This window comes from Tripterygium wilfordii, chromosome 13 (assembly GCF_013401445.1).
Source record: "Tripterygium wilfordii isolate XIE 37 chromosome 13, ASM1340144v1, whole genome shotgun sequence".
In the NCBI taxonomy this organism is placed as follows: Eukaryota; Viridiplantae; Streptophyta; class Magnoliopsida; order Celastrales; family Celastraceae; genus Tripterygium; species Tripterygium wilfordii.
This window is the reverse complement of record NC_052244.1, coordinates 16,549,403-16,574,666: the sequence shown is the minus strand read 5'-3', so window position 1 is coordinate 16,574,666 and position 25,264 is coordinate 16,549,403. Positions and strand designations below refer to the sequence as shown.

General features: G+C 38.9%; 7 protein-coding genes and 1 long non-coding RNA gene across 13 annotated transcripts; 1 reads left to right on the top strand and 7 right to left on the bottom strand.

The window, feature by feature from the left end:
- The first annotated feature begins 2,153 nt into the window (after positions 1-2,153).
- LOC120013041 lies at positions 2,154-6,039 on the top strand. Of its 4 annotated transcripts, XR_005471338.1 has the most exons (5): positions 2,154-2,520; positions 3,131-3,291; positions 3,499-3,825; positions 3,901-4,091; positions 4,438-6,039. It is a non-coding gene; the product is annotated as an uncharacterized LOC120013041 (long non-coding RNA). The 4 variants fall into 4 exon arrangements; XR_005471337.1 differs by having other exon boundaries at positions 3,131-3,825; positions 4,442-6,039; XR_005471336.1 differs by having other exon boundaries at positions 2,155-2,520; positions 3,134-3,825.
- On the bottom strand, positions 6,026-8,217 carry LOC120013040 (60S ribosomal protein L19-2-like). Its single transcript, XM_038864655.1, has 5 exons — positions 8,033-8,217; positions 7,196-7,318; positions 6,744-7,057; positions 6,335-6,375; positions 6,026-6,254 (listed from the first exon to the last, which is right to left on the bottom strand). The coding sequence occupies exons 1-5, from the start codon at positions 8,142-8,144 to the stop codon at positions 6,230-6,232; spliced, it is 615 nt and encodes a 204-aa protein (XP_038720583.1). The 5' UTR covers positions 8,145-8,217; the 3' UTR covers positions 6,026-6,229.
- Positions 8,218-10,211: 1,994 nt separating this feature from the next.
- On the bottom strand, positions 10,212-11,419 carry LOC120012144 (ethylene-responsive transcription factor RAP2-3-like). 2 transcript variants are annotated; one of them, XM_038863435.1, is made up of 2 exons: positions 11,058-11,419; positions 10,212-10,938 (listed from the first exon to the last, which is right to left on the bottom strand). In XM_038863435.1, exons 1-2 carry the CDS (start codon positions 11,239-11,241, stop codon positions 10,367-10,369), a joined length of 756 nt encoding a protein of 251 aa, XP_038719363.1. In that variant the 5' UTR covers positions 11,242-11,419; the 3' UTR covers positions 10,212-10,366. The 2 variants fall into 2 exon arrangements, with proteins under 2 accessions (XP_038719363.1, XP_038719362.1); XM_038863434.1 differs by having other exon boundaries at positions 10,212-10,956; positions 11,058-11,392.
- A 680-nt stretch (positions 11,420-12,099) lies between these two features.
- Positions 12,100-14,187, bottom strand: LOC120013740 (multiple organellar RNA editing factor 3, mitochondrial-like). The gene is made up of 4 exons (XM_038865664.1): positions 13,782-14,187; positions 13,596-13,692; positions 12,961-13,027; positions 12,100-12,848 (listed from the first exon to the last, which is right to left on the bottom strand). The coding sequence occupies exons 1-4, from the start codon at positions 14,144-14,146 to the stop codon at positions 12,574-12,576; spliced, it is 804 nt and encodes a 267-aa protein (XP_038721592.1). The 5' UTR covers positions 14,147-14,187; the 3' UTR covers positions 12,100-12,573.
- A 1,074-nt stretch (positions 14,188-15,261) lies between these two features.
- Positions 15,262-17,947, bottom strand: LOC120012682 (exopolygalacturonase-like). Its single transcript, XM_038864117.1, has 7 exons — positions 17,796-17,947; positions 17,606-17,688; positions 16,978-17,105; positions 16,564-16,890; positions 16,168-16,457; positions 15,851-16,079; positions 15,262-15,707 (listed from the first exon to the last, which is right to left on the bottom strand). Exons 1-7 carry the CDS (start codon positions 17,945-17,947, stop codon positions 15,477-15,479), a joined length of 1,440 nt encoding a protein of 479 aa, XP_038720045.1. The 3' UTR covers positions 15,262-15,476.
- A 1,498-nt stretch (positions 17,948-19,445) lies between these two features.
- LOC120012314 (polygalacturonase-like) lies at positions 19,446-22,175 on the bottom strand. 2 transcript variants are annotated; one of them, XM_038863673.1, is made up of 6 exons: positions 21,786-22,175; positions 21,143-21,282; positions 20,733-21,059; positions 20,350-20,639; positions 20,032-20,260; positions 19,446-19,896 (listed from the first exon to the last, which is right to left on the bottom strand). In XM_038863673.1, exons 4-6 carry the CDS (start codon positions 20,523-20,525, stop codon positions 19,666-19,668), a joined length of 636 nt encoding a protein of 211 aa, XP_038719601.1. In that variant the 5' UTR covers positions 20,526-20,639; positions 20,733-21,059; positions 21,143-21,282; positions 21,786-22,175; the 3' UTR covers positions 19,446-19,665. The 2 variants fall into 2 exon arrangements, with proteins under 2 accessions (XP_038719601.1, XP_038719600.1); XM_038863672.1 differs by having other exon boundaries at positions 21,143-21,273.
- Positions 20,554-21,355, bottom strand: LOC120012681 (exopolygalacturonase clone GBGA483-like). Its single transcript, XM_038864116.1, has 3 exons — positions 21,143-21,355; positions 20,708-21,059; positions 20,554-20,639 (listed from the first exon to the last, which is right to left on the bottom strand). The coding sequence occupies exons 1-3, from the start codon at positions 21,353-21,355 to the stop codon at positions 20,554-20,556; spliced, it is 651 nt and encodes a 216-aa protein (XP_038720044.1).
- Positions 22,176-23,043: 868 nt separating the features above from the next.
- Positions 23,044-24,721, bottom strand: LOC120012680 (exopolygalacturonase-like). The gene is made up of 4 exons (XM_038864115.1): positions 24,488-24,721; positions 24,054-24,440; positions 23,643-23,932; positions 23,044-23,573 (listed from the first exon to the last, which is right to left on the bottom strand). The coding sequence occupies exons 1-4, from the start codon at positions 24,719-24,721 to the stop codon at positions 23,045-23,047; spliced, it is 1,440 nt and encodes a 479-aa protein (XP_038720043.1). The 3' UTR covers position 23,044.
- Positions 24,722-25,264: the final 543 nt, after the last annotated feature.

The window sequence follows — 25,264 nt, the reverse complement described above, 5'->3', positions numbered from 1 at the left end:
AGAATTAATTCAACACGCCTGCAGGGTCCATATATTGATACGACATCTAACCTACATTGAATTGTGACAGTTTTCACGGTTGAACTTGAGCATGCACATACCCTAAATAACATATAATTCACCATACAAAAAAAAAAAACATATAATTCACCATGCATGCCTTTTCATTTTCAACACATGCACACTACCAGTTCTGGAATCAATCTACCAAATTAAGACTTTCAAGTAAACGAAATCATGTTAGTTACTTCTACCAAACCTGACCATATTTATTTATATATATATATATATATATAGACACACACTCTCCGAGCATCCTATGTTGCATGTTGGTCTTATTATAACTTATAAGTCACTTTCATTGAATAATTCTTGCCCATCGAAATATAGATGTATTTATATTACTCCAAATACTTTAAATTAATTGAGATTTTGATGCAACAGTGACGATATATATAGTATATACAATTTCGGTATGGAATCCTTATTGGAGTTTACATAAGTACCACTATTTTTAAGCATCTAATAAAATATTTGAGATTAAAGTTTATTAAACAATCCTAAAACCTAAATCATATTTTTTTTTCCCATAAACGATGAACCCCCGAGCATGCACTTTAAAAAAGTGAGTGAGTGTAAAACTCGGACCACCAGAACAATCGCATGTACCATGCTGACAACAGATAAGACTTAGTCAAAACTCATTTGGTCAGATATATATATATATATATATATATATAGGGACTTCAAAGTAGAGGTACTTATATAAAACTCCATAAGAACCTCCTGTAGAATTCTTGTGCCTATATATGTATATATATGTTTGTGTGTGTGCCGAACCCCACCATCCAATATATATGATATTGTGGCTTCTTCTATCTATTGAATAACAGCGATGATGATCAGATGATGTATGGGAATCGAGCTGTATTACAGGTCATGTTAATATATTAGAATAGACGTCGAATTGAAGCAGCAAGAGCTCCAAATGTAAATCTATGGCAATCAATTAATGAACAGGTGAAGAGTTGTTGGCCAGGCCATGCATATCTATATATGTGGATGCATGATATCAAAACAGACAAAAAAAAAAAAACAGGTCCACAGTTGAGCATTTGTCTATGTAGTTATCATTTTCTTAGCCAATTGGATTACACGTGCTTATTGCTTCAAATCATGAAGTACAGAACACACAATCCTCCCCATTCAATTCCCCACCATCTCTCTCTCTCTCTCTCTCTCTCTCTCTCTCTCTCTCTCTCTCTCAATATTTGTCCATTCTTAGGGCCTAACTAGTAACTACATATGGAGAACTTTCACTAATGTTAATAAACTCCATGCATGCCCTAGCTACTTGGTTTGTTTTGGTTTGATGGAATATTTGTATAACTACAAATGCATTAAAACCTTGCAAGTCCGCGATGTTTCAACTTTGACTCGGATTTTGTAACAACCTGCCTTTCCGTACGAGTAACAATTTATGCGTTTTGAGCTAGTGTACACGACTTTTATCTTCTTAGGCTCAACAACAGCCTATACTTGTTTGAGCATTGAAAAAAATATTTATTACTAGTTTAGAAGTTTAACATATAATATTTTACACTTCACATCTTCCACTAAGCGATGTGAGATAATGGACTTAGTTCCATTACCACTGGATAGCAAAGTGATCGAATAGCAGCATATCTGAATTCGCTTCAGCTTTAAAGAATCTAAATATGTACCCAACAAGTACTAGTCTTTCTAGTTTCTACTAATCATAGTTTTATGCTAGTCTGCAGATGTTTGTAATGATGTCGCTAAATACATTTAGAGATTGATTATGCCTTTCTAACTTAAAATTGGGAAACCCGACCCGATTATGTTCCCGTATGTTATTCAAGTACCTCAATAAAAAAAAAAATTTTAAAAAAAAGAGTCTTTATGTCACGTTACTGGGGGCCTCGTTTAATAAAAAAGGCCGGCCGGGGGTTTTACCGGGACTGAATGTTTATATGGATTCAAAGTTCACAATCTACATCATTTTTTAGTTCGTTTATGGGAGTGTAACCAGCCCAATAGGCCTGTACGGCCCATATAGCAATATCTAGCAAGGTTATTGGTTGTTGAATGAAATGTGAATCGTTGGGCCGGATCGTGAAGCCTAGCACTGAAGGTTCAGGCCCAAACTCGTTCCGCTTCCGTCTTACACGAAACGAGCACCATCGCCTCCTACTCACCAGAACTCCGAAGCATCGGAACAACAACGGAGACAATCGGAAAGCTTAGTCATTCCTATGGCAGCGAAGAATCAGCAAGATGACAAGGCGAAAAAGCGAAAAGCATGTTGCAGGTGCCAAAAAGACTGTGTCAGGTACCTCCCCTTTCAAGAAGCCTAAAGCTCGAATTCCTCCGAATTAGGGCTCGAAGAAACCTTGAATTTCAAGTCATCTAAACCACCGATCAGAGCCAAATTTGATAATTCTAAAGAGGATAAAGCGCCTTTAACCAAACGAGAGCTTCCTTCTCCACAAAGCCAAGGTTGATTTTGTGCACGCCTGAATATATGCTTGCCATTTGATTTATAAGTTGCAAGAAACTATAAACATTTGACTGTCGAGGTTATTATATGTGTTGGTCACTGCACTGCATTGCCATGTTAACGTTTATGATTCATTTGGGTTGCTTTTTTTTTCCCCTTTAAAATCGGTATATGATGCAGACTAGTTTTTTTTTACTCAACTTCAAATCCATGCTTATATAGGCTGCTAAGCAATCCTTGGAGCTTGTCACAGTCTTAAGCTAGAAAATTAATTCCTTAGATTTTGTCTTGGTTTGCAAACGGATTGCAATTGTGGGTTCTAATTGCCCTGCTTTGGATGACAACTTGAACACCTTGCATGAAGCTATAGCATCTATCTCTTGCAGCAGAGTCTAAATCATAAGAAAACTAGTTATGGATTGTCCCAACTTTGCTTCCACTCTATGGAAAATAAGTTTGGAAGGAAAGTGTGAATTTTGGGCAGAAGGTCATAGGTAGTAACAATTTGCTTACTTTCTATGATTTGATGAATTTACTTATGCACTGCAAACCACCGAGTGATCTTTAACATTTTGTGTTCTTTTTGCTTGCTCCGCCACACTTGTAAAGTAGTATCTGCATTTCTGGATCCACACGTCCTGAGGTCCAGAAATTAGCAAGAAAATAGCTGCAGCCACTGATAGATGGTGGAGCTCTTGAAATTTCTGAACCAAGGAAAGCAATATCGGCTGACGTGAGATTTAGAAACAGACATGACGTCAGTGTCAAGGGTATGGTTTCCATCTCCATAACTGATATATTTAATTATGAATCTCCATTTTGATAAGAAAAAAAAATTCATTTGAAAAGGTTTGCCTGGTGCATTTTTATTACAATCACTTGCACTTCTGCTATTAATTATTCCTGCTTCGTTAACCTGTTTAAGTTTTGTATAATTGCAAATCCTGTATATGTGTTGGAATGCTGGTGACATGCAGTGCAGTGCATCAGAAACAATACCATCTACTGAAAATGCTACTGAGATTTTATTAATCAAACTGAACATCAGTACTATGAATAGACTCAAGCAGATTTACTCTTAAATATTTTGGTATCTGATCTGATCTCATAGATAGGGGAGTCGAATCTTAATCTCCCCTGTTCATAGTTGAGGGAATTTATTCTCTGCAAGAACCAACAGTGCTCAGGTTTTCTGTAAATCCGGTTACGAATATGAGGATAGCCTTGGAATAGATAGTCAGATGGATCAAATATAGGGGTTTCTCCGATGAACCAAAGACCGGGGATTCTATCCTCGAACCTAGGTTAGTCCTCAAGGAATTCTCTATGACTCTGGCTTCCTCTTTAAATCTCTCTCTGATGTCTTTGAAACTTTGCAGAATCCTGCAGGATCTTGACCAGGCCGTGGTATTCCATGCTTTGGGTACCGATGGGGATGAATTACTTGGAGAGTTGCCATTGGAATAAGGAATTCGGTTGCAGTCCGGGCAGAAGTTTTTCTCTCTTCGCAAGTCAAAGGCTCTTCTTTTGGCATTGTCAGAAAGACAAACATATGCCTGCAAGTCATGAGGTAATTTCATTAAACTGGTAGCTGATTTACTTGAGAAAGGTAAAACCTCTAAAAATAAAGTAGACGGTGACCTTTCATTTGCGGACACAGCTAGTCCACTTCAAATGAATACACTCACACCTAACATGAGATGCTGTTGGTGGAATCATAGATGTTCTCTGTCTTGGTCACATGGGAATTTATGTATGATACTATGACGACCTTGGGAATTACTCTTGTTGAGTCCATTATATTCATTTCATTGCTAATTTCCTTAACATTGCATGCTAATTTGATTTCTGTGCATTTGGATTACTATTGTTATTATAATGCGAGGCAAGATCTAACCTGTGAGACACGCTTGAAGGCAGTTTCAGCCTTGGGAAGGCAGTTTCAGCCTTGGGATGCTTATTCTTATCTGGATGAAGTTGCAAAGCTGCACATAGCAGAACCATCAGCATCCTGTGATAAAAGGAAGAACAAAACAGCACCAATCAAGCCTACCAAGTTTATGATACCGCTTTCGTATAACGTCTAGTCCTGCATTCTCTTCCACCTACAAATCCAGAACCCAGAAGAGAAAACAATAAGAATAGATCAACTCTCTCACAGACAGAGAGAGAGAGACAGAGACAGAGACAGAGACAGAGACATACTTTAAGAAGTCTGTACCAGTCGATGAAGGCCAATCTGCCAGAATTGCTATATTGCCTATGAGCACATCCAATGGAAGCAGTGGAAATGGAGCAAACCTGAGAGACCAAATGAGATTTGATGTCTGATCCTTGTTGTGCCACTCTCCCCATTTTCCAGTATCCAGAGAAACAGAATACAAGATGAGATGTACGTATCAAGTTTTGGATTTTGGGGTTAAAGGAGAGGAGGAGAAGCAGTGATGGGGGAGGTGGAGCGGTTAAGAGAAAAATGGCAAAGCTTGCGGGAGAGATTTTTGAAAGTGGATGAGTTGGTGGGAAGAAAAAACGAGTGAGAGAAATGGAGAGATTAACGTTAATCTTGCCACGTGGCTTCTAAATCAAAAGGTGATTAATCTTTATTTGAAGACAAACTATAACAAATCCATAGTAATTTCACGAGTATACCATGCTATATAGATTGAATTTATTTCGATGAGTAACTCCACGTGAACTCATGGAGGCGTACAAAGTATAATACATCACACGCAAATAATGCCCACTTTGAAATTCATGTATGTAAAAGTATCGTCTTTTTTGGGCTATATAAACTCTGGATACTTGAGGTTATGCAAACGTGACAGCCCAAATTTAGACTCATATCATACGTCTAACGGGCTATATTTATCATGCAGTAAGGTGAAATTGTTTTCCGTGTGCGAGTCTTACAATGTGCCAAAATATGGATTCAATAACAAACTTTACTCGTCAAAGTGCTCATAGATTTAAGTCACAACTGTCAATTTTCATTCATGATACAGCAAATACCCGCTTTACAGAAAAAACACCAACCAGATCATTAATGCAAAGCACCTGTAAAGTTAAGCAACTCACAATCATAGAAGGCCCAAGTAAAATGAATCAAGTTCATTCAAAATAAACATGAACTGAATAATCAACCAGCACAAACACAACCAAATTATACCACTTTGGTATAAAAAGGGCATGGCCTCTGTTCGCCTAACTCAGGTGCTGTGGAAAATCTAGCAACGAAAATAATAACACAACTATACAAGCAATAACCATAACTCTCAAATGCCAGAAGGTTGCCTATCCAATAAGGCAAAAAACAGGCTCAAACCATTCGAGTTCTGAATAATACTCATGGAAAAATTTGACTGATTAAGGGTTACGGGTTACCCACTTACTTTTCAATAGCCGCGGCTTCAAAACACAAAACTTTCTGAGCAAAGGATACATGACGTATTTCAACTGCAACAGGGTTCTAATTTCTGAATGTCCATTAGATAATTGCATCCATAATTCAAAAAAAAAAACATATCATATAACATACAAGTACAAGGAATCAAAACAACAGCTCGAGTTCCAAAATGTAGCATGTCCATAAATAAAATGTTTTCCATAAAATTAAAAACAAGTGTTTTGGGAATGGAATAATGAAGAAAACAAAGGGCATTTACGCATCTCTAGTAACATATCTTCAGTCTATCCCAGCTGAGATTCAATTCACTTTTTGGCTTTCTTGGCTCCTCTGCAAAAGTTTACAAAAAATATAATATTAGCAAGACATGTCATTAAAAATCTCAATTTAATGAGGGTCAAATATCTCACTCAGCCTGTTGAGGTGTCGATGCAGGTGCAGCTCCAAGCCCCTTTAGTGTCAAAACAAAAAAAATTAGCTAATTAGGACATATGTAAGAAAGCCATAAAACAAATTTACAGGAATGTCTTTGTAGTTGACATGAAAAATCAAGAACATGTCACAGATATCCAATCAATAATATATTCACAAGAAGCTAGTTTAGCGAGGGTGAATAATAAACAACGTGCTTCTAAGTTCTAACTTCCACAAGTGTAAAATTCCAACAAAATTAAGAACAAAAAAATTTACTTTTAGCGTGGCGTGAACGATAAACAACGCAATCCCCGTAACCAAGGTCATATTCAACAAACAAACAGCTTCCGTGGTAAACACATCTGCTCAAGAGGAAAGAAAAGAAGCGTTGAAGTTTCAAGTCACCTGTTGAAATCGCTCCTCCCTCCTTGCCAACTTTCTCTCCCTACTAGCCTTGTTCTTAGCACGCTTGGCCTCAAATTGGTCTGACAGAGTCTTCTCTCTCGCTTTCTCAGCCTTCGATTTGTGGATACTTTCCATCAGCACACGCTTGTTCTTGAAGACATTACCTTTCACCTTCATGTACATGTCATGATACATGTGCCTATCAATTTTTTTGCTTTCTCTGTACTTGCGAAGCAAGCGCCTAAGCACACGCATTCTCCTCATCCAAAGGATCTTTGTTGGCAGCCTGGCCTCCCTTGTACCCTTTCGTTTACCTTTGCACATTTAGAAGTAACATTACAAACAAAAAAAGTTTTCGAAAATAAAAAAAACTTCGCTGACATATAAATTGATAAGATACAACTAAATGTGCAGCAATAAACACAAATTTTCAATCTCACGAGAAAACATACCATATCCTGAGTGTCGACCCTTTCTCTTGGCCTCCTTCATTCTACGCGCACGAGATCGAGAATGGATCTTGGTTGGCTTCTTGATTATGAAACCATCCTTCACCAGCTTTCTAATGTTTTGCCCTGAAAACCAAGTAAACTAAAGTTCGTACAGCAGCATGCTTTTGATATAGAATATACCCACATTGACCAAATATCAAGAGCAGTGCCAGTCTGCCATTAATTGAGGAAAAAAGTGACCATGCAAACAAGATGATGCAATTAAACTTAGCACACACAATAAATATACACAATAAAACTACAACTGAACAAGACCACTGTTATGGCTGCTTAAGGTGCATAAAATAGAACTTCAATTGCAACAGAAAAGGTTTTATCTGCCAAGCCAAATATTATCTCCAGCTTTAAACTCTTAGAAGTTAGAACACACCAGAGGATCTCCAGTCTCCACCCATCTTGGTGCTATGTATTAGTTTTCTTTAAACAATCATTCATTGTTCCAAAATAAAACCCTAAAGCATGGTGTCTTCAATGTTTGATCGAGAATGAGCCAAACTCTTATCTCTCTCTTTACATAACTTTCAACAACAACAAAAACACGCGCAGAGATCGTTGAGTTTTGATGCATCAAGTTTACATCACATCAGTTTTTTATTGGAACATCGCATATCAACAAATTTCACAATTCGAATCTACACGAAAGAGGACATTAACTATTTGATCAGATAATGGATTGAAATCTAATCGGTTTCAAGGCCCGCGATACAGTTGTTCAGCTAATAGAACTATCAAAACTGAAAAGGAGATATATCAAACAGAGAAAGAACGGGAACGTACTGGAGTTGGCCATTGATATATCGCTGACCTCATTAGGGTCGAGCCAGACCTTTCCCTTGCCGCACTTGAGCACGCTCGAGGCAAGCCGCTTCTGCAGCTTCAACGACACCATCGCTAGTTGCTTTGTCTCTCCCCTCTCGCTCCCTACTCGGTTATCGAACAAGAAAGCCACGGCGATGCAACCCTAATGAGGTTAAGGACTTTTATTAGGGTTTTGGGTTGGGGCCTGGATATCGGCTTGGATTCGTTTTAAACGGATATGGACTTGGACCAGGTTCTCCAACAGCCCGACTAATTCCTGAAGCCCATTAAGCAAATAATGCCCTTTTTAGGCCCATTATGAATAATTTAGGGCTGATGATGATTTTTGGCCCATTCTCTCCTCTCGCTCTAAAAGATGGTAAATCTTGCTCTGTTCGTCGCTTCCCCCTGCCAAATCATGGTGCCTCCTGTTTGGCAGGGCGTTGGCCACGGGATATTCGCTAAGCGGGCTGTTGAGGCTAACGTTCTGCCAAATGGTACACAGCATTAATAGTGAAATCATTGTCAAAATAGCAGCGGTTCCACTGGCATCAAATAAGCTCCACATATGAGCTTATTTGACGCCAATGCCGAGCTTCTTACTAAATTTTTTTTGTCTTTTTCATTAAACACTCACCCGCACATCCCGATCTCCATCTTCACCTCAGTCGATCTAGTCAACAACGAACTTCATCTTCCCTCCATTGCTTCAATCGAGCTTCTTACTTGTGAGACATTCATCCCCTACTGCATTTGAGTGTATCTGTTATCCCATAATAATTTCTCGATTAGGAAAACTGCAATTTATTTCAAAAATTACTTGATTTGTGGACATTTTGGGTTTATGAGGGTTATGCAATTACAGAAAAATCCTACTCTATCGATGGCCATTTTCGGTTTTTAGGGTTATGTTTAGAGGAATTTTATGTTTGACTCCATGCTTTAGCTTTATTAATTAAACAGCATAACCGGTGGCGTCAACTTTTTCGTGCGCCAAACACCTCACAGCATATTTAACCGCTTTAAGCTTAACTTTTTTCCAACAGTATTTCTACTAGCATTGAAAATTAAACTTTCCGCTCTACCAAATAGGGCACGGACGTCTCGCTCCTCATAGATACTTGACGGGAGTCACAAAAGAGGGCCTAGGGTTCTCGAATTCCCTACTTCATCGTACAATTTAATCTCCAATAATATTTTGTTCTTTTCGATAGTTTCGTCGACCAGTCTGCGTTGCCAGTGAAACCAAACTCTCACAAAATCGTATCCCGTACGCTAACATGTAAGAGCGGCAGACGAAGCGAAAGTTGTTTCGTGGGGATATGATGGCTATGTGTGTGTTTGGCAGAGCGGTTGTGTTGATTTTCAATGCTAGTTGTTAAGTTGTGGAAAAAAATACTGAGTTTAAACCTCTGAAATAAATTGTGAAGTGTTTGATAGAGCTGTTAACTATTGTTAGTGGTTAAGTTGTGTAAAATATATAATGTTTGTATTTTTTAAGTTTTATTTTATTTCATTAAATTAATCTATTTAATATAAATATGTTTAATATTAATAATATAAATAAACCCTAAACCCATACAAAAAGCATAAGACTCGCAAAAAAAAAATTTTAAAAAATAAAAGGTACCTTTTGGCGTGGGACCCATGCAAATTGGCATGGGACCCACGCCAAAAGGGGTACAGTCCCAAAAAAAGCTCCCTTTTGGGAGTTTTTTCTGGGAGGGCGATACCTTGGTGTTTGGTGAAGCGGGCCCGTTTCACTAAATAGGGCCGATGATTCTGAGAATGGAGAAGACGGTGGATTTTTGACGGTTATGATGGAGACGGTCCATTTGTTCAAACCAAAAATGATGTGTTTAGGAGGTGCAAACACATTGTCAAATGCACCCGATGAAATAAAGCAGCAATTTCTGCTAAGAAATTACCCAAATAATCGAAAATCGACCGAATCCTATTATAATATTGAATAGTTTCTTTTGTGTTAAGGCAATAGTGAATAGTCCATTATGCACGCAAGATACATGCACTTTCGTTACCTTAATACTTGTTTAATCTTTAATTAACAGTCCTATAATGACGGGATTTGATTCATAAGCCGACATGACATGACATGACCGCTAAAAGTCCAAGGACGCAAACTCAAGAGAACACGACAAAAAAAAAACCATGATGTATGCAATCACATGCAACCTTATCACAATAACATAAACTCCAAAATTAAAAAGGACATAAACAGTACGGGAATCTTAAACAGGATTGAAAGAGCTTCGTTAAGGGCATTAATGCTCTGATATATATACTAATTATTTTTTAAAACGGGAAACGAAGTTGATGCTGTTCGACGTTGTCGAGCATCCACTGATTCTCCAACGACTCGTTTGAGCTAGTCTCAGGTGCCGTGGACTCGACTTGGTCCAGACCCAAAATCAACGATTCCAGGCTTGACATTTTCTCTTCCAGCTGGGTCTCACTGGGAAGGAAATTCTCGAACCCGTAGTCAACGAAAGGCTGTGGCGGGAGTAACGGTTGTGGTTGTGGTGTAAGTGTTTGGTAAAATGCCTGACTGGACTCCGTGTCCATGATAAGTTGAAGGCAGCGCTTTTTGACCGGCGGAACGGCAGCTGTAGATTGAGGCTGTGGGTGGGTGAAATTGAGCTTGGCCTTGTCTCCGCGGATGCGAATCGCGGCTTCATCGTAGGCTCGGGCGGCTTCTTGGGCTGTGCCGAAGGTGCCGAGCCAGACTCGGGTACCTTTTTGTGGGTCTCTAATCTCCGCCGCCCACTTGCCCCACGGCCTCTGCCGAATGCCTCTGTAAACGTTTTTACGAGTTCTCTGCTTTTTGCCCTCCGTAGCCTCCACTCGGCTTGGCTTCTCAGTTTTCACTGCAAATTCAAAACCATCTAGTGTTCGAAAAAATTAACATGAATTTCTAACAAAACCCATGTATGAATTTCAAGGAATAAAAATGAAGACTCAGCTATAAAAAGTTAAAAACCGTTACCTTTGCTGGGCTTGATTGGTTTTGGAGCAAGATTAAAGCTTTCGAAATGGCTTGATTGGTCTTTGCCGACATCGGAATCCAAGCCAAGGAGGTCATTGTCAAGTTCAGACCACAGTTCCTTCCCACTCGACTTCCGGAAACAGGAGGCGGGGACAAAGTCCGAGAGAATTGCTCCTCCACACATCTTCGATGAAATCCTTTTTAGAAAGAGAAGCTAGAGAGAGGAGGTTTCTTAAGACATTTGCATATGGTGAAGGGAAAAGTAGAGTATACAGGTCTTTCTGGTGTGGAGGGGTTTATATAGAGTTACTGACCAGTTACGAACCAAGACCTTCACAAGCATACGAACAAGAAGCAGCAGTTACTCTTTTTTTTTTCTTTTGATCAGAGAAGCAGCAGTTACTTGGCTTTTTTTTTTCCCGTCTTCTTTTGTCCGCTTTAATGGAGTTTTGATCGGACAGTGGGGAGAAGATTAAGGGAAAAATGGACTACAGCAGATATATGGTGACCGTACGATGTGAATGCCAGAGGCAGAAGTAGGTAATTAACCCAAAGGGAGTAGTAATTGTGGTTTTGAATCCCAAAGGCAGCCCATTGATTAGAGCATCGGGCTCACTTTCAGTAAGGTAATTAATTAACCACAACAGCCCACTAGAGAGCAAAGCAAAATACGTACGGCCCACTTTGAGATGCCTGTCTTTTTCGGACAGGACAAATGAATTAGGGATGGGTTTCAAGCGGATAATCATAATATTACATCACATAATAAAAAAGGATCCAAAATTTTTTGCAGGCCTCGAGGAAACATCAAAAGAAAGGTAGGTCTCTTAACAGCTATAAAAGTTGCAAAGCAAAAGAGGCCATTTTCTGTTTCTGTTTCTGTTTCTGTTTCTGCTTCCCATCTCCACATACGACCTCTTTCCCAGAAACAAACAGACACACACACACACACACACATAAGTAGATATTTAGACCCATAACATAGTTGCAGACTTGCAGTGAAGCAAAGAAAGGTCACATATCGGATCTTTATGAAATTAAATAGAAAAGAGGAAACAGAATACCACAAAATGTCAAAATCTGGCTCATACTATCGTTGTCTTCTTCTTTTCACGATATCAAGTTGATATATATGTCACAAGGACCACAACCATGCATCTATGTTGTCGCTTATCGAAGCATGCATGAGTATTAAGACAGGCTATACGCCACAACCGCTAAACAGATCAAGCTGTATTTTTAAAAAAATTAAAAACGAAAATGCTCAATGCCCTCCCCAGGCAGCAGCTATCAATGCAAACAAAAAATTGAAGCAAATTGTTACCTTTGACCCCCCACCACATTTTTGAATAAGGGAGGAGGAAGTTTATCCACCTATTTTGACAAAAGTTAATCCGAGTACAGAATTTCAATACCTCTCTATTCTGCCATTTTAGCCAACCGGTGCACGGTGCTTCTTGCTATCCTATTACCAGACATTATTCTGAGTTCAAACTTGTTCATAGATATTGGATTCTCAGAGATTATTCTGATTAAATCCTCCTTGGTTCATGGACGAATTGCTTGCTCCACCATGAGGCGAATTAGGGCCATCCATCGCCATTGATTGCTGCGGAGACTGTCTGATCTGATCTTGGTTCCCGCCCTGTGTTTGAATTGGCTGTCTCCACTCAACCGGGCTTGTTTCTCGGTTTCTATCATACCGTGGGCGAGGCCTATTCCTAGCTGGTTGACTCTGGTTGTACCAAAACTGTGGCCTATGGACGACTTTCCCATCAATGAAAAGGTCCCCTAATCAATCAAAGACAAGATAAATGGCAAACAGTAAGTAATAATCTACAACAAAATTTATGAATAGTAATTTTGTAAGCATTCAAGTTTTAGTCTTTTAGATAATTCACACCTCCATAATCTTTGTTGGGGACATCAAGGTATGAATCTGGCAAAACCCAGAGAACACCAGGTAATCCGATTCAAACAGAAAAAACAAATACACCAATCAACATATAATCCTTGCAAAAAAAATGGCTTAATGGGGTTTACAGGACGCGTCAACTACAACCATAAACCTCCAATCACAAACCATTATGCAATAACCTCCCTCAAAAAACAATTGATATGTACTGAAATGATAGTGCAGATTCAGCAGAAAATTGTAAAGGCCATAGCTTTAAGCCTTTTAAACCTTGAATCCTAGCCCCTCCAGTACCCAAAGCAACAATTTTAGAAGCCAATAGCATAAAAAAAATCCATCTTTAGAGAGAAGAACATTAGGAAATAAAGAAGCACCCCTCAAAACCCTAAACCCTATCAATAGGTAAAAAAAGAATAATGCTTGAGACTCCCAAAAAGTGACATCTAAAAGACCCCCATTTAATGCGGAGTGTTGGATGTGAAGTGGGCCCTATATGTGTGTTTTTAATCGATGGTTATTTTAATGCCACATATATTTGAGGAACTTTTAGGGGTGATATTTTGGGGGTCTCTAGCATTGTCCGATAAGAAAAACCTGAACTAAAAAATTTGTGAATTGTTGCCTTTCACCTTGTGAGAGTGCTCTTCTGATATCAGGGCACCAAACCCAGTATACGTAGTCGTACAAACCGAGTAAATTTTCTTCTTGGCCTCTTCCTCACTGAAACCAACACAGAATAAAAGGAAATCAAGAACCCCAAATAAAATGCGAACCACGAAAATATAATTGAAACCAGATCGTCAGGGTACCTGCCCAATACTTGTGCTAGGGTCTTGACGTAGCTGTTTTTCATCTCTTCTTCATTGGGCTGTGGGTCATTGAACTCCATGACTATAAGCCAGTGCTCGTAATCGCAACCATCAAGAAGAATAGTCTCCTTGGGAGGACGGTTGCTCCAGTTCGGAGAAGGATCATTGAGGGGAGAGTATCCAGACCCGGAAGTCTGAGGTCGGACCGGGATTCTGACCGGGTTTGGGAGGAGATGAGGCAGTGGGATTTTGTCGGTAAGAGCAAAAGCGAAGCGAGGAGGAGATGAAAAAGAAGTTGGAGTCGAAGACGAGAGGGCTCGCGTAACGAGTGATGCTACGGTGCGGCGGGCGGTAATGTGCGCCATCGCCGAAGTTCTTATTTGATTTCCCTCCCTCTGAGTTTCTATTTGTCTGCGATGAGCTACACCCTCATTCAAGAAGAAAAAGGAGGACAGTACAGTACAACGATGTCGTTTGAATCATTCATATTAAGAACTTTAAAATTGATTTATTTTTCTTTGGGATTTTTTTTTATAAGCCACAATATATTCGATAAAAATAAAAACCAGAAAAGAAACAAGAGGACATCTCAAGAGATGACAAAAACAATATGAATACAAAAACAATACTAGGACAACATAAATTTAACTAGAAAAGTGAGGGAAAGATAATAAACAAAAACCATCCACTTGTAATATGGACATCTAATGTAGAGTTGCTCTTGGAGATCATGCACTTGTAGCAGCAAAGTAGTGCAACCAAAATTTGCTCCTATTGCAACCTGCACAGCTCCATCACAAAGTTCATTTGCTATATAGATAGCCAAAAGACCTTGAACACGAGTGCGAAATTGAAGACTTCCAATTTTCTTGGATTGGTTCATGTTAACAAATTAGTTATATTAGCTAATATTATTATATATATAGGGCTATAAGAAAATTTCTCGAATAATTGATTGAACGGTTTGTTATTTGTAATTTATGAGGAGTGACAAAATATATAATCGAAATAATCTATTTAATTTTTATAAAAAAACCGATCGTTTACACCCCTAATTATATTGAAAGCACTATACATCCATAAAATAAACATCCATAAATTTACATAAACAAGTGACATACCTATGTGACTTATTTAATAAAGTTTGTTTGTTTTTTTTAATCTATGTGACATATCTATCTGGCTTGCCACCTAGATTATGTAAGTTTATGGATGAGAAAATTATGGACATATATCATTTTGGTAACTATACTAATTTGATTAGAAGAAAACTAAAATGAGTTCTCATGAAATATCCTAGGGGGCAAGGATGGATCTTGATATGTGTTGGTTAGACACATATACCATGGTTCGATTCCAAATTTGAGATTATATTAACGATTAAATTGGCACATGTATTGGGTTAGCAATGCAAAAGCGGGTTCCGGAGTAAGCCGACTCTTGGGTGGGTTCAACATCAAAAAAAAAAATAAAAATAGAATAACAAGAAAATTAATATAAACATTACATTTAGTAATTAGAGAAAACAACTCCCTCAACAAGATCTCAAACGCCTCATAAAAGAAAACTAATAATTTCCATATTATACTAAACGACATATATCTAATATCTATATGAACCAAACAAAGTCATTAAGCCTCTAAGAGAGTAAAAACACTAAGAAAAAGTGCCTATGCTTGCTTCTACAGTTCCACTTCAGAAGTTTGAATTAATCACTTGTAAGCCATCAATTGCACCGTTTAGATTCAAATTGCCTTCCCTCCAATCTTCATCATCTTCTTCATGTGTTGGGGTCAGATTGATATCAACAAGCTTAACATTCTCGCAAGGCACACTAGGACTGCACAACAGACTCACTGCATAGTCGGATTTGTATGTTCCCCTCACATTCTTGAAGGTAACATCCTTAATCTTCACTTTTGAAGGCTGAAAACATAGAACAATGATTGACACCAGGTCAGTTAGTAAACAACTATATCTATAATTTTCATGTGTGTGTCTGTGTACTGATAGAGATATATATACATATACATGAAAAGATACATGATTTGTGTTGTGTGTTTGTGTACCTTTGATGTATCACATTTGTGGTTCGGACAGTATTTTTGGTCGATAATGATGGGGTTCGAGACATCAGTCAATTCAATGTCGTCGAACGTCATGTTGTAAGCATTGCTTGAAGTAGATCCAGCCCAAGTCTTTATTCTGATACCATTCTTTGTTTTCTTTATTTTGCACTTCTTGACACTGATACCTGATACATCCTCCTCATTCTTGGTCTTGCCCAAGCTACCAATACTGCCATGTGGAAAAACAAAAAAAGAGTTTTACATAATTTACACTACTTGTGAATCAAAATTGTCCAATGGAGTCAGAGTTTTGGTACCTTATGCCATGGCCAGGATTGCAAGTGACATCGTAAACAGTGACATTGACAGAACCAGCTATAATGGAAACACAATCATCGCCAACTCCAATCGTGGAAGACGATATGTTGATGTTACTAGAGTGACTGACATGGATTCCATCTGTGTTTGGGCTATCTTCAGGAGAACTAACGATAACATTGTGAACATTGACATTGCTGCTCTCATGAATTACCAGATGGAACCCCTTGGCATTCGACAATGAAATATTTCTGATCGTCCCGTGTGAAACATGATCGAATTTCAACGACTGCATTGATCAAAATAAAATAAGTAAGGCCTTTAAAATTTCAGCAAAACTCGATTTAATCAAAGTGATTGCTTAATTGACCATGATGTACAGAAGCAATACTTACTGGGATTAAGGTTTTGCAACGAGAAGAATGTTGGCAGCTGTGTTGTTTCCAGGCTTCAACCGCTCCTCGCGCATCAAAGTTGGTCTTGTCAAGGTCTCCAGTTATACTGAATCTGTTCAAGTGACTGAATTGAATCCAAGTTTTAGACGGGAACGATTGGAGTTTACTAGGAGCGATCAGATTCCCTCTAATCACTATCTTTGGAGACTGATTGTTCTTGCAAGGGCCGGAGAATTCAACCGGACCGACATGGTATTTACCTTCCGGTACATAGAAAGTTGCTCTCTCACCATGATCACAAGCAGCCTTCCATGCTGCCAAGAATCCCTGCAACCCAAAAAACAGCATATTCACTCAAAATCAACAACAATTTGGCAAATTACAGTAAAGAAGTAGAGACCAAATTAAACATACCGAGCTACTCTCTGAATCTCCGTCGTCTACAGCGCCATGGTGAGTGACATCAAAGACAAGCCCTCGAGGTCGTGACTTTAGTTCAGGATCGTCAACCGGCTCTGGAGCAGAGTCTGGTGCAGGCCTGCCTGCAACCACCAAACTTGTTGCAGCAAAAACAATTAAAACACTGACAATTAACGTGAAACCAGTCTTCATTATATCACAGCTCTATGTATGCAATCTGAAGACTTTGATTAGACAAACACTAAGATTAATCAGTTGGTGTTCTTTTTTCTGATGATTTGGGTGGAGTTGTTTAGAGTTATATATAAGTAAACTTTATATCTAATTACAGTTGAATTCGTTTTACTACTTCTAATTGGGTACTAATTAGCAGTTAATGTGAAATATTATTTACATAAGTCTCCCAACTACATTTAGTTTCGGAAGGAATAACAGTTCATACTTAATTAGGGATTAGTATTTATTATTGGGTTGCATTAAGTGTCAATATGTTGATACTAATAAGAAACACAAATTCATGGAACGATTAAGAGTTCGATTCATATTATCCTTCTTCTGAGTTAAGCTCAATGACGTAACAAATGTTGTTTGCCTTAAAAAAAGCTTGTATAAGAGAACTCACAGTATTTGTAAACCGTGATCTGTATGTATTTTGCCGCTGGAACCGTATACAAAAACACTCGTGCAACAGCATCTGAACTGAATCTGGATTATGCCGATCGTCTGCTCTCATGCGCGCGCCAGAAGGAGCGGACAAGAAGCGGATCTGACACATAGAAGACGAGAAGACGTTTTGTTTGCCACACACGCACGAGTCCCCACCACCGTAGCTCAGACTACCTCCGCTACTCAAACAAGAGGGCCGCCACCGCACCGCAACTCCCCCAGAGACGCCACACAAAAGCTCCGTCCGAAGGCAGATTTCGCGAATTTGATCGTAGGCTTCACCAACGAAAGTGTTCATGTGGAGGATCCAGGGGAAAATGTCGATTGGGGAAAGAAGGTGAAGAAGAGGATAGTGGTGACTGGTGAGTCGTCCAGTAACGTCTAGAAGCTACAAGCCTACAAGCGCACAAAAGGTATTTTTGGGCCCAAATAGATGGCCCATGAGTTTGTTTAACCCGGCCCGTTCAATTTGCCAAATAGAGTGCTTTAAGCCCACAAAAGGTCCAAACTCCGGCTCATAGGTCAAAATTCCCAAATCACTTGCTCAATCGTACCCTAACCCTAAACCTAAATCTTTGGCTTTCCTCTTCTGCTCTAAAGATCACTCCTTTCTGCAAATTCCAGCTCTCCAGACCACATATTTCTAGGTTTCTTCTCACTACACTACCTACTATTACTCCTAAACCCTATAACTACTACTACAATCTTAATCTTGTTAAGGTTGATGTTGGTAACGAATTGCTATTTCATATAGCATATCAGTGTTGCTGACTGATCTGTTTGTTCTGTTGGGTTGATTTTATGAACGTTAGCATTCAAACCACCAAGGATTTAATAGAAACAAAGTTGCAGAGTTTGCAAAGTTTCTTGCTGCTTTTGGGGAACATATGCTTACATTGGATGATGTTACATATCCATGAATGTGGAGAGAAATTATAGAAACAAGTATGTCATCAATCCTGTATATTCTGGAATTGGCCTTGTGTTTCTTGATCAGATTCTATTATGTCTACAAATTACACTGTATGAAAAATCCGTGACCTTCATCTCGTTCCTCTAGCTTCGTTACAATGGCATTGCATATTTAACTTACTTACAGTCGAAGAATTACAATTTTGCTTTGCTATCATGAGACGATACAAATGGTGATTTTGGGCAAGAAAGAATCTCATCAGAATTTCGATCCATTTTGTCCCGCAGATGGTCTATGACATGATGGAGGGTTTTGGACACCAGCATAGTTTATTCTTGCATTAGCACATGAATAAAAATCACAAAATTAAAAACTTAAAATTGATTTTAATTTTCTCTGGAATTCGTGTTATCTATTTGTGTAATTAAAGATGTTGTAGACTTCCAATTTTCTTGGATTGGTTCACTGTTAACAAATTAGTTATAAGAAAATTGCTCGAATAACCAAACCGAACAATTAACCGACCTAGACCTAATGGTTGGTTATTTGCAAATAAAATAAAATAAAATAAACTGTGAGGAGCGACCAAATATATTACCGAAATAAATCGGTTTAATTTTTGTGAAAAAACCGATCGCTTATAACCCTAACTATATTAATAAGATATTAATTTGATTAGAAGGAACTAAAAAAAGTACTCATGGAATATCCTAGGTAGCAAGGGCGAATCTTGGTATGTGTTGATTAGACGCACATACCACGATTCGTTTACATGTTTCAGATTATATTAAGAATTAAATTGGTACATGTATTGGGTTTGCCATGCAAAGGCGGGTTCGGGGGTGAGCCGACTCTTGGTGGGTTCAGCATCAAAAAAAATATTAGAATAATAACAAAATTAATCAAAACATTACATTTAGTAATTAGAGAACAACTCTCAACAAGATCTCAAATGCCGCAAAAGAGAACTAACAATTTTTATATTATACTAAACGACATATATCTAATATCTATATGAACTAAACAAAGTCATTAAGCCTTTAAGAGAGCAAAAACTAAAAACACTAAGAAAAAGTGCCTATGCTTGCTTCCACAGTTCCACTTCAGAAGTTTGAATTAATCACTTGTAAGCCATCAATTGCACCGTTTAGATTCAAATTGCCTTCCCTCCAATCTTCATCATCTTCTTCATGTGTTGGGGTCAGATTGATGTCAACAAGCTTGACATTCTCGCAAGGCACACTAGGACTGCACAACAGACTGACTGCATAGTCGGATTTGTATGTTCCCCTCACATTCTTGAAGGTAACATCCTTAATCTTCACTTTTGAAGGCTGAAACACAGAACAATGATTGAAACCCAGTTAGTAAACAACTATATCTATAATGTTTCATGTGTGTCTGTGTACTGATAGAGATATATATACACATACATGAAAAGATAGATGATTTGTGTTGTGTTTGTGTACCTTTGATGCATCACATTTGTTGTTCGGACAGTATTTTTGGTCGATAATGATGGGGTTCGAGACATCGGTCATTTCAACGTCGTCGAATGTCATGTTGTAAGCATTGCTTGAAGTAGATCCAGCCCAAGTCTTTATTCTGATACCATTCTTTGTTTTCTTTATTTTGCACTTCTTGACACTGATCCCTGATACATCTTCCTCATTCTTGGTCTTACCCAAGCTACCAATACTGCCATATCGGAAAACAAAAAAAGAGTTTTACATAACTTACTTTACTTGTGAATCAAAATTCTCCTAATAGAGTCAGAGTTTTGGTACCTTATTCCATGGCCAGGATTGCAAGTGACGTCGTAAACAGTGACATTGACAGAACCAGCTATAATGGAGACACAATCGTCACCAACTCCAATCGTGGAAGACGATATGTTGATGTTACTAGAATGACTGACATGGATTCCGTCAGTGTTTGGGCTATCTTCAGGAGAACTAACCATGACATTGCGAACATTGACATTGCTGCTCTCATGAATTACCAGATGGAACCCCTTGGCGTTTGACAATGAAATATTTCTGATCGTCCCGTGTGAAACATGATCGAATTTCAGCGACTGCATTGATCAAAATCAAATAAATTTTCAGCAAAACTCAATTTAATCAAAGTGATGGACTAATTGACCATGATGTGCAGAAGCAATACTTACTGGGATTAAGGTTTTGCAACGGGAAGAGTGTTGGCAGCTGTGTTGTTTCCAGGCTTCAACCGCTCCTCGTGCATCAAAGTTGGTCCTGTCAAGTTCTCCGGTTATACTGAATCCGTTCAAGTGACTGAATTGAATCCAAGTTTTAGACGGGAACGATTGGAGTTTACTAGGAGCGATCAGATTCCCTCTAATCACTATCTTTGGAGACTGATTGTTCTTGCAAGGGCCGGAGAATTCAACTGGACCGACATGGTATTTACCTTCCGGTACATAGAAAGTCGCTCTCTCACCATGATCACAAGCAGCCTTCCATGCTGCTAAGAATCCCTGCAGCCCAAAAAACAGCTAATTCACTAAAAAATCATCAAGAATTTAGCAAAATATAGTAAAGAAGTAGAAACCAAGCATACCGAGCCACTCTCTGTATCTCCGTCGTCTACAGCGCCATGGTGAGTGACATCAAAGACAAGCCCTCGAGGTTGTGACTTTAGTTCAGGTGCATCAACCGGCTCTGGAGCTGAGTCTGGCGGAGCATGCCTGGCTGCACCCACTAAACTTGCATGAAAACAAATTGCAGCAAAAACAACTAAAACACTGACAATTAACGTGAAACCAATCTTCATTATATCACAGCTCTATATATGTAATCTGAAGACTTTGATTAGACAAACACTAAACCCAGATGAATCAGTTTGTGTTTTTTTTTTCCTGATGATTTGGGTGGAGTTGCTTAGAGTTATATATAAGTAAACTTTATATCTAATTACAGTTGAATTCGTTTTACTACTTCTAATAGGGTAGTAATTAGCAGTTAATGTGAAATATTATTTACATAAGTCTCCCAACTACATTTAGTTTCGGAATTACAGTTCATATTTAATTAGGGATTAGTATTTATTAATGGGTTGCATTAAGCGTTAATATGTTGATACTAATAAGAATCACAAATTAACGGGACGATTAGGAGTTTGATTCATATTATCCTTCTTCTGAGTTAAGCTCAATGACGCAACAAATGTTGTTTGCCTTAAAAAATGCTATACGAGCACTCACGGTATTTGTAAACCGTGATCTGTATGTATTTTGCCGCTGGAACCGTATACAAAAACACTCGTGCAACAGCATCTGAACTGAATCTGGATTATGCCGATCGTCTGCTCTCATGCGCGCGCCAGAAGGAGCGGACAAGAAGCGAATCTGACACATAGAAGACGAGAAGATGCTTTGTTCGCCACACACACACAAGTCCCCGCCGCCGTAGCTCAGACGACCTCCACTACTCAAACGAGAGGGCCGCCACCGCATCGCACTCCCCTAAAGACGTCGCACAACAGCTCCGTCCGAAGCAAGATTTCGCTAATTTAATCGTAGGCTCCATCAGCTTCACCAACGAAAGTGTTCATGTGGAGGATCCAGGGGAAGGTGTCGATTTGGGGAAAGAACGTCTAGAAGTTACAAGCCTACAAGCGCACAAAATCTATTTTTTGGCCCATATAGGTGGTCGAAAGTATTTTTGGGCCCAAATAGCTGGTCCATGAGTTTGTTTAACCCAGCCTGTTTTATTTGCCCAATAGACAATAGAGTGCTCTAAGCCCACAAAAGGTTTAGACTCCGGCTCATTGCCAAAGTCAAAATACCCAAATCGCTGTCTAAATCGAACCCTAACCCTAACCCTAAACCTTTCCCTTTCCTCTTAAGATCACTCCTTTCTGCAAATTCCTGCTCTCCAGACCACATATTATAGGTTTCTTCTCACTACACCGCCTACTATTACTCCTAAACCCTATTACTACTACTACAATCTTAACTTATTAAGGTTGATGTTGGTAACGAATTGCTATTTCATATACCATATCAATGTTGCTGACTGATCTGTTTATTCTGTTCGGTTTATTTTATGAACCTTCGCATTCAAACCACCAAGGATTTAACAGAAACAAAGTTGCAGAGTCCGCAAAGTTTCTTGCTGCTTTTGGGAAACTTATGCTAGCACTAGATGATATTGCATATCCATGAATGTGGAGAGAATTAACAGAAACAAAGTATGTGATCAATCGTGTACATTCTGGAATTTGCTTTGTGTTTCTTGATCAGTTTCAATTCAGGTTCTATTATGTCTACAAATTACTCTATATAAAAATTTCGTGACCTTCTTTCCGTTCCGCTAGCTTCGTTACAATGGCATTGTATATTAACTTACTCAGAATCAAAGAATTACAATTTTGCTTTGCTATCTTGTGATGATATAAATGCTGATTTTGGGCAAGAAAGAATCTCATCAGAATTTCAATCAATTTTGACTCGCAGACGGTCTATCGACAAGGTGGAGGGTTTTGGACACCGGCATAGTTTATTCTTGCATTAGCACATGATGAAGACAGGGGCAATCCTCTCTGTGGACCAGTGTAGTGCAAATCAATGTTGGCAAGTTGAACATTCTGGCAAGGATTTTGGTTGCTGCACAGAAGATTGACACCGACATTTGAGGATGTGGTTCCTCTAATGTTGATGAAATGGACGTCGCTGATCTTTACAAGTGATGACTGCACAACACAGAACTCAAAAGTTAGGTACAATGGAGTTTGTCTCAATTTTAAGTAGTCAGAAAAAGAAAAGAAGCTAACCTTTCCCTTGCTGGATTCGTAGTTCTGATCTATGATGATGGGGTTTCTAACATCTTTCATGATAATGTCCTGGAATATGATCCCCGAAGCTTGACCCCTGACTGATCCTGCCTTTGTTTTGATTCTTACTCCATTATCTGTGTTTAATAATGTGCAGTTCTTCACAATCACTTTAGATGTGAGGTGCTCATCTGGGTACTTGCCTAGACTACCAATACTGTTAAACGGATCAACAAAATGTCAGGTCTTTAAATTTTTTGATGGTTATCGTATAATATAGGATTACCTGATGCCATGTCCGGGGCCGCAGGTCACTTTCTTGACGCTAACGTCGGAGCTGTCACGAATGACAGAGAGGCAATCATCACCTGTAGCAATGACACTTCTGGCGACTTTGATCAGTCTGGATTGGCTGATATGGATTCCATCAGTGTTGGGGCTATCAGCAGGTGCAATTAGGTGAATGTTGTATGCCCTGATATTTTCGCTGAGAACAATTCCAAGGTGGAATCCCATACTATTAAGTGAAGTGATTCCTCTAATGATTGCATTTGATATGTGATTGAATTTTATTGACTGCATCATTGAAACAATTCAAGAAATAAATTTGTGTTGCAGATTCAATTATCCCAGCAGAATTTGTCTCGTTAGCGTATGAAAGTCATATGTATTTCGGAGAATGAAGTTCAAGACTTACGACTGGGAGTGGTTGGCAGTCAGGATTTGTTTTGCAATCCGCATATTGCCAACTTTGAGCACCTTGGCCATCAAAGGTGCCTCCACCAGTAAGTACTAAGCCATTGATTCCGTCAAATAGGACCCAAACACCATCAGCATATTCGCTTATATCAGTCACTGCTTTCACGGTTCCTGAGACTTGAACGATGAAAGGAGGTGGACCCTGGCATGGCCCTTGAAGGATGAGGGCCCCTACTAAGAAAACTCCCCGAGGAACAAGTACTCGTGTCTTTCCCTTCCATTGGCATGCAGCACTGAATGCCTTCTGGAATGCCTGCAAAACAAGAACAGTTTTTTTTTTTTTTGAACAATCAACTTTTGGGAGTAAGGTTCGGATGACAATGATGAATCACGAACAATAAGCCATCACATGTTCGAATCCGGAAAATTTACCATTGTGCTCATTTTTTTCCCATCAGGTGTAGCACCAAAATCTAAGACGTTGAAGATTTTTTCATTAGGGTCTCTCTTGGAATTCCTAGCATCGTGGCGAGCAATATCAGCCACTGTACGGGTAGCCTGTCCAACCACTGTACCAGGTGCACCACGAGGCCTAGCTTCACATGTTGCCAGAACTAAACTCAAGAGGAGAAAGGCACTTGCAGGAGCTCTCCATGTAATGGCCATAATTGCTGCCAGCCCTTTTAAAATCTAAAAACTACCTTAGAGAGAAAGCTATGCCAATATTATCTCCTTGTTCCGGCAATGAAACCTTTTTATATAAAAGCCTCCTCCGGAGGCTTTGACGATGCAATTGGTATGCTGGTAATCTTTACTCTTTAGATTGTTCCTTTCTTTATACATCCATTGTAGCAGAACAAACATGGTTATACCACCAATGCAATGTAGGGGAGGTATAACTCTCCGGGAGATTGTTGTTTTTTTGGTCTTTTTTTAGTTGTTTTGGTTAGCTCTTGATGTTATTTTTAGTCATTCTTTGTATGTTCTTGCCCCTTTAATTTAGGTGTGATGTTTTGTCCCTTCACACTCGCTGATTTTTCTCCATTTCAGCCAACCACATTGATCCTGTAAATCAACACTTATCTTATTTTATTTGGTCCTTGAATGAATTACTTTACAGTTTTGCTTCCAAACAAAGTTCTCATACTGTTAGGACAATATTCTCAACATAATAATGTATACCATGTGTCCATAATCACAGAAATATCA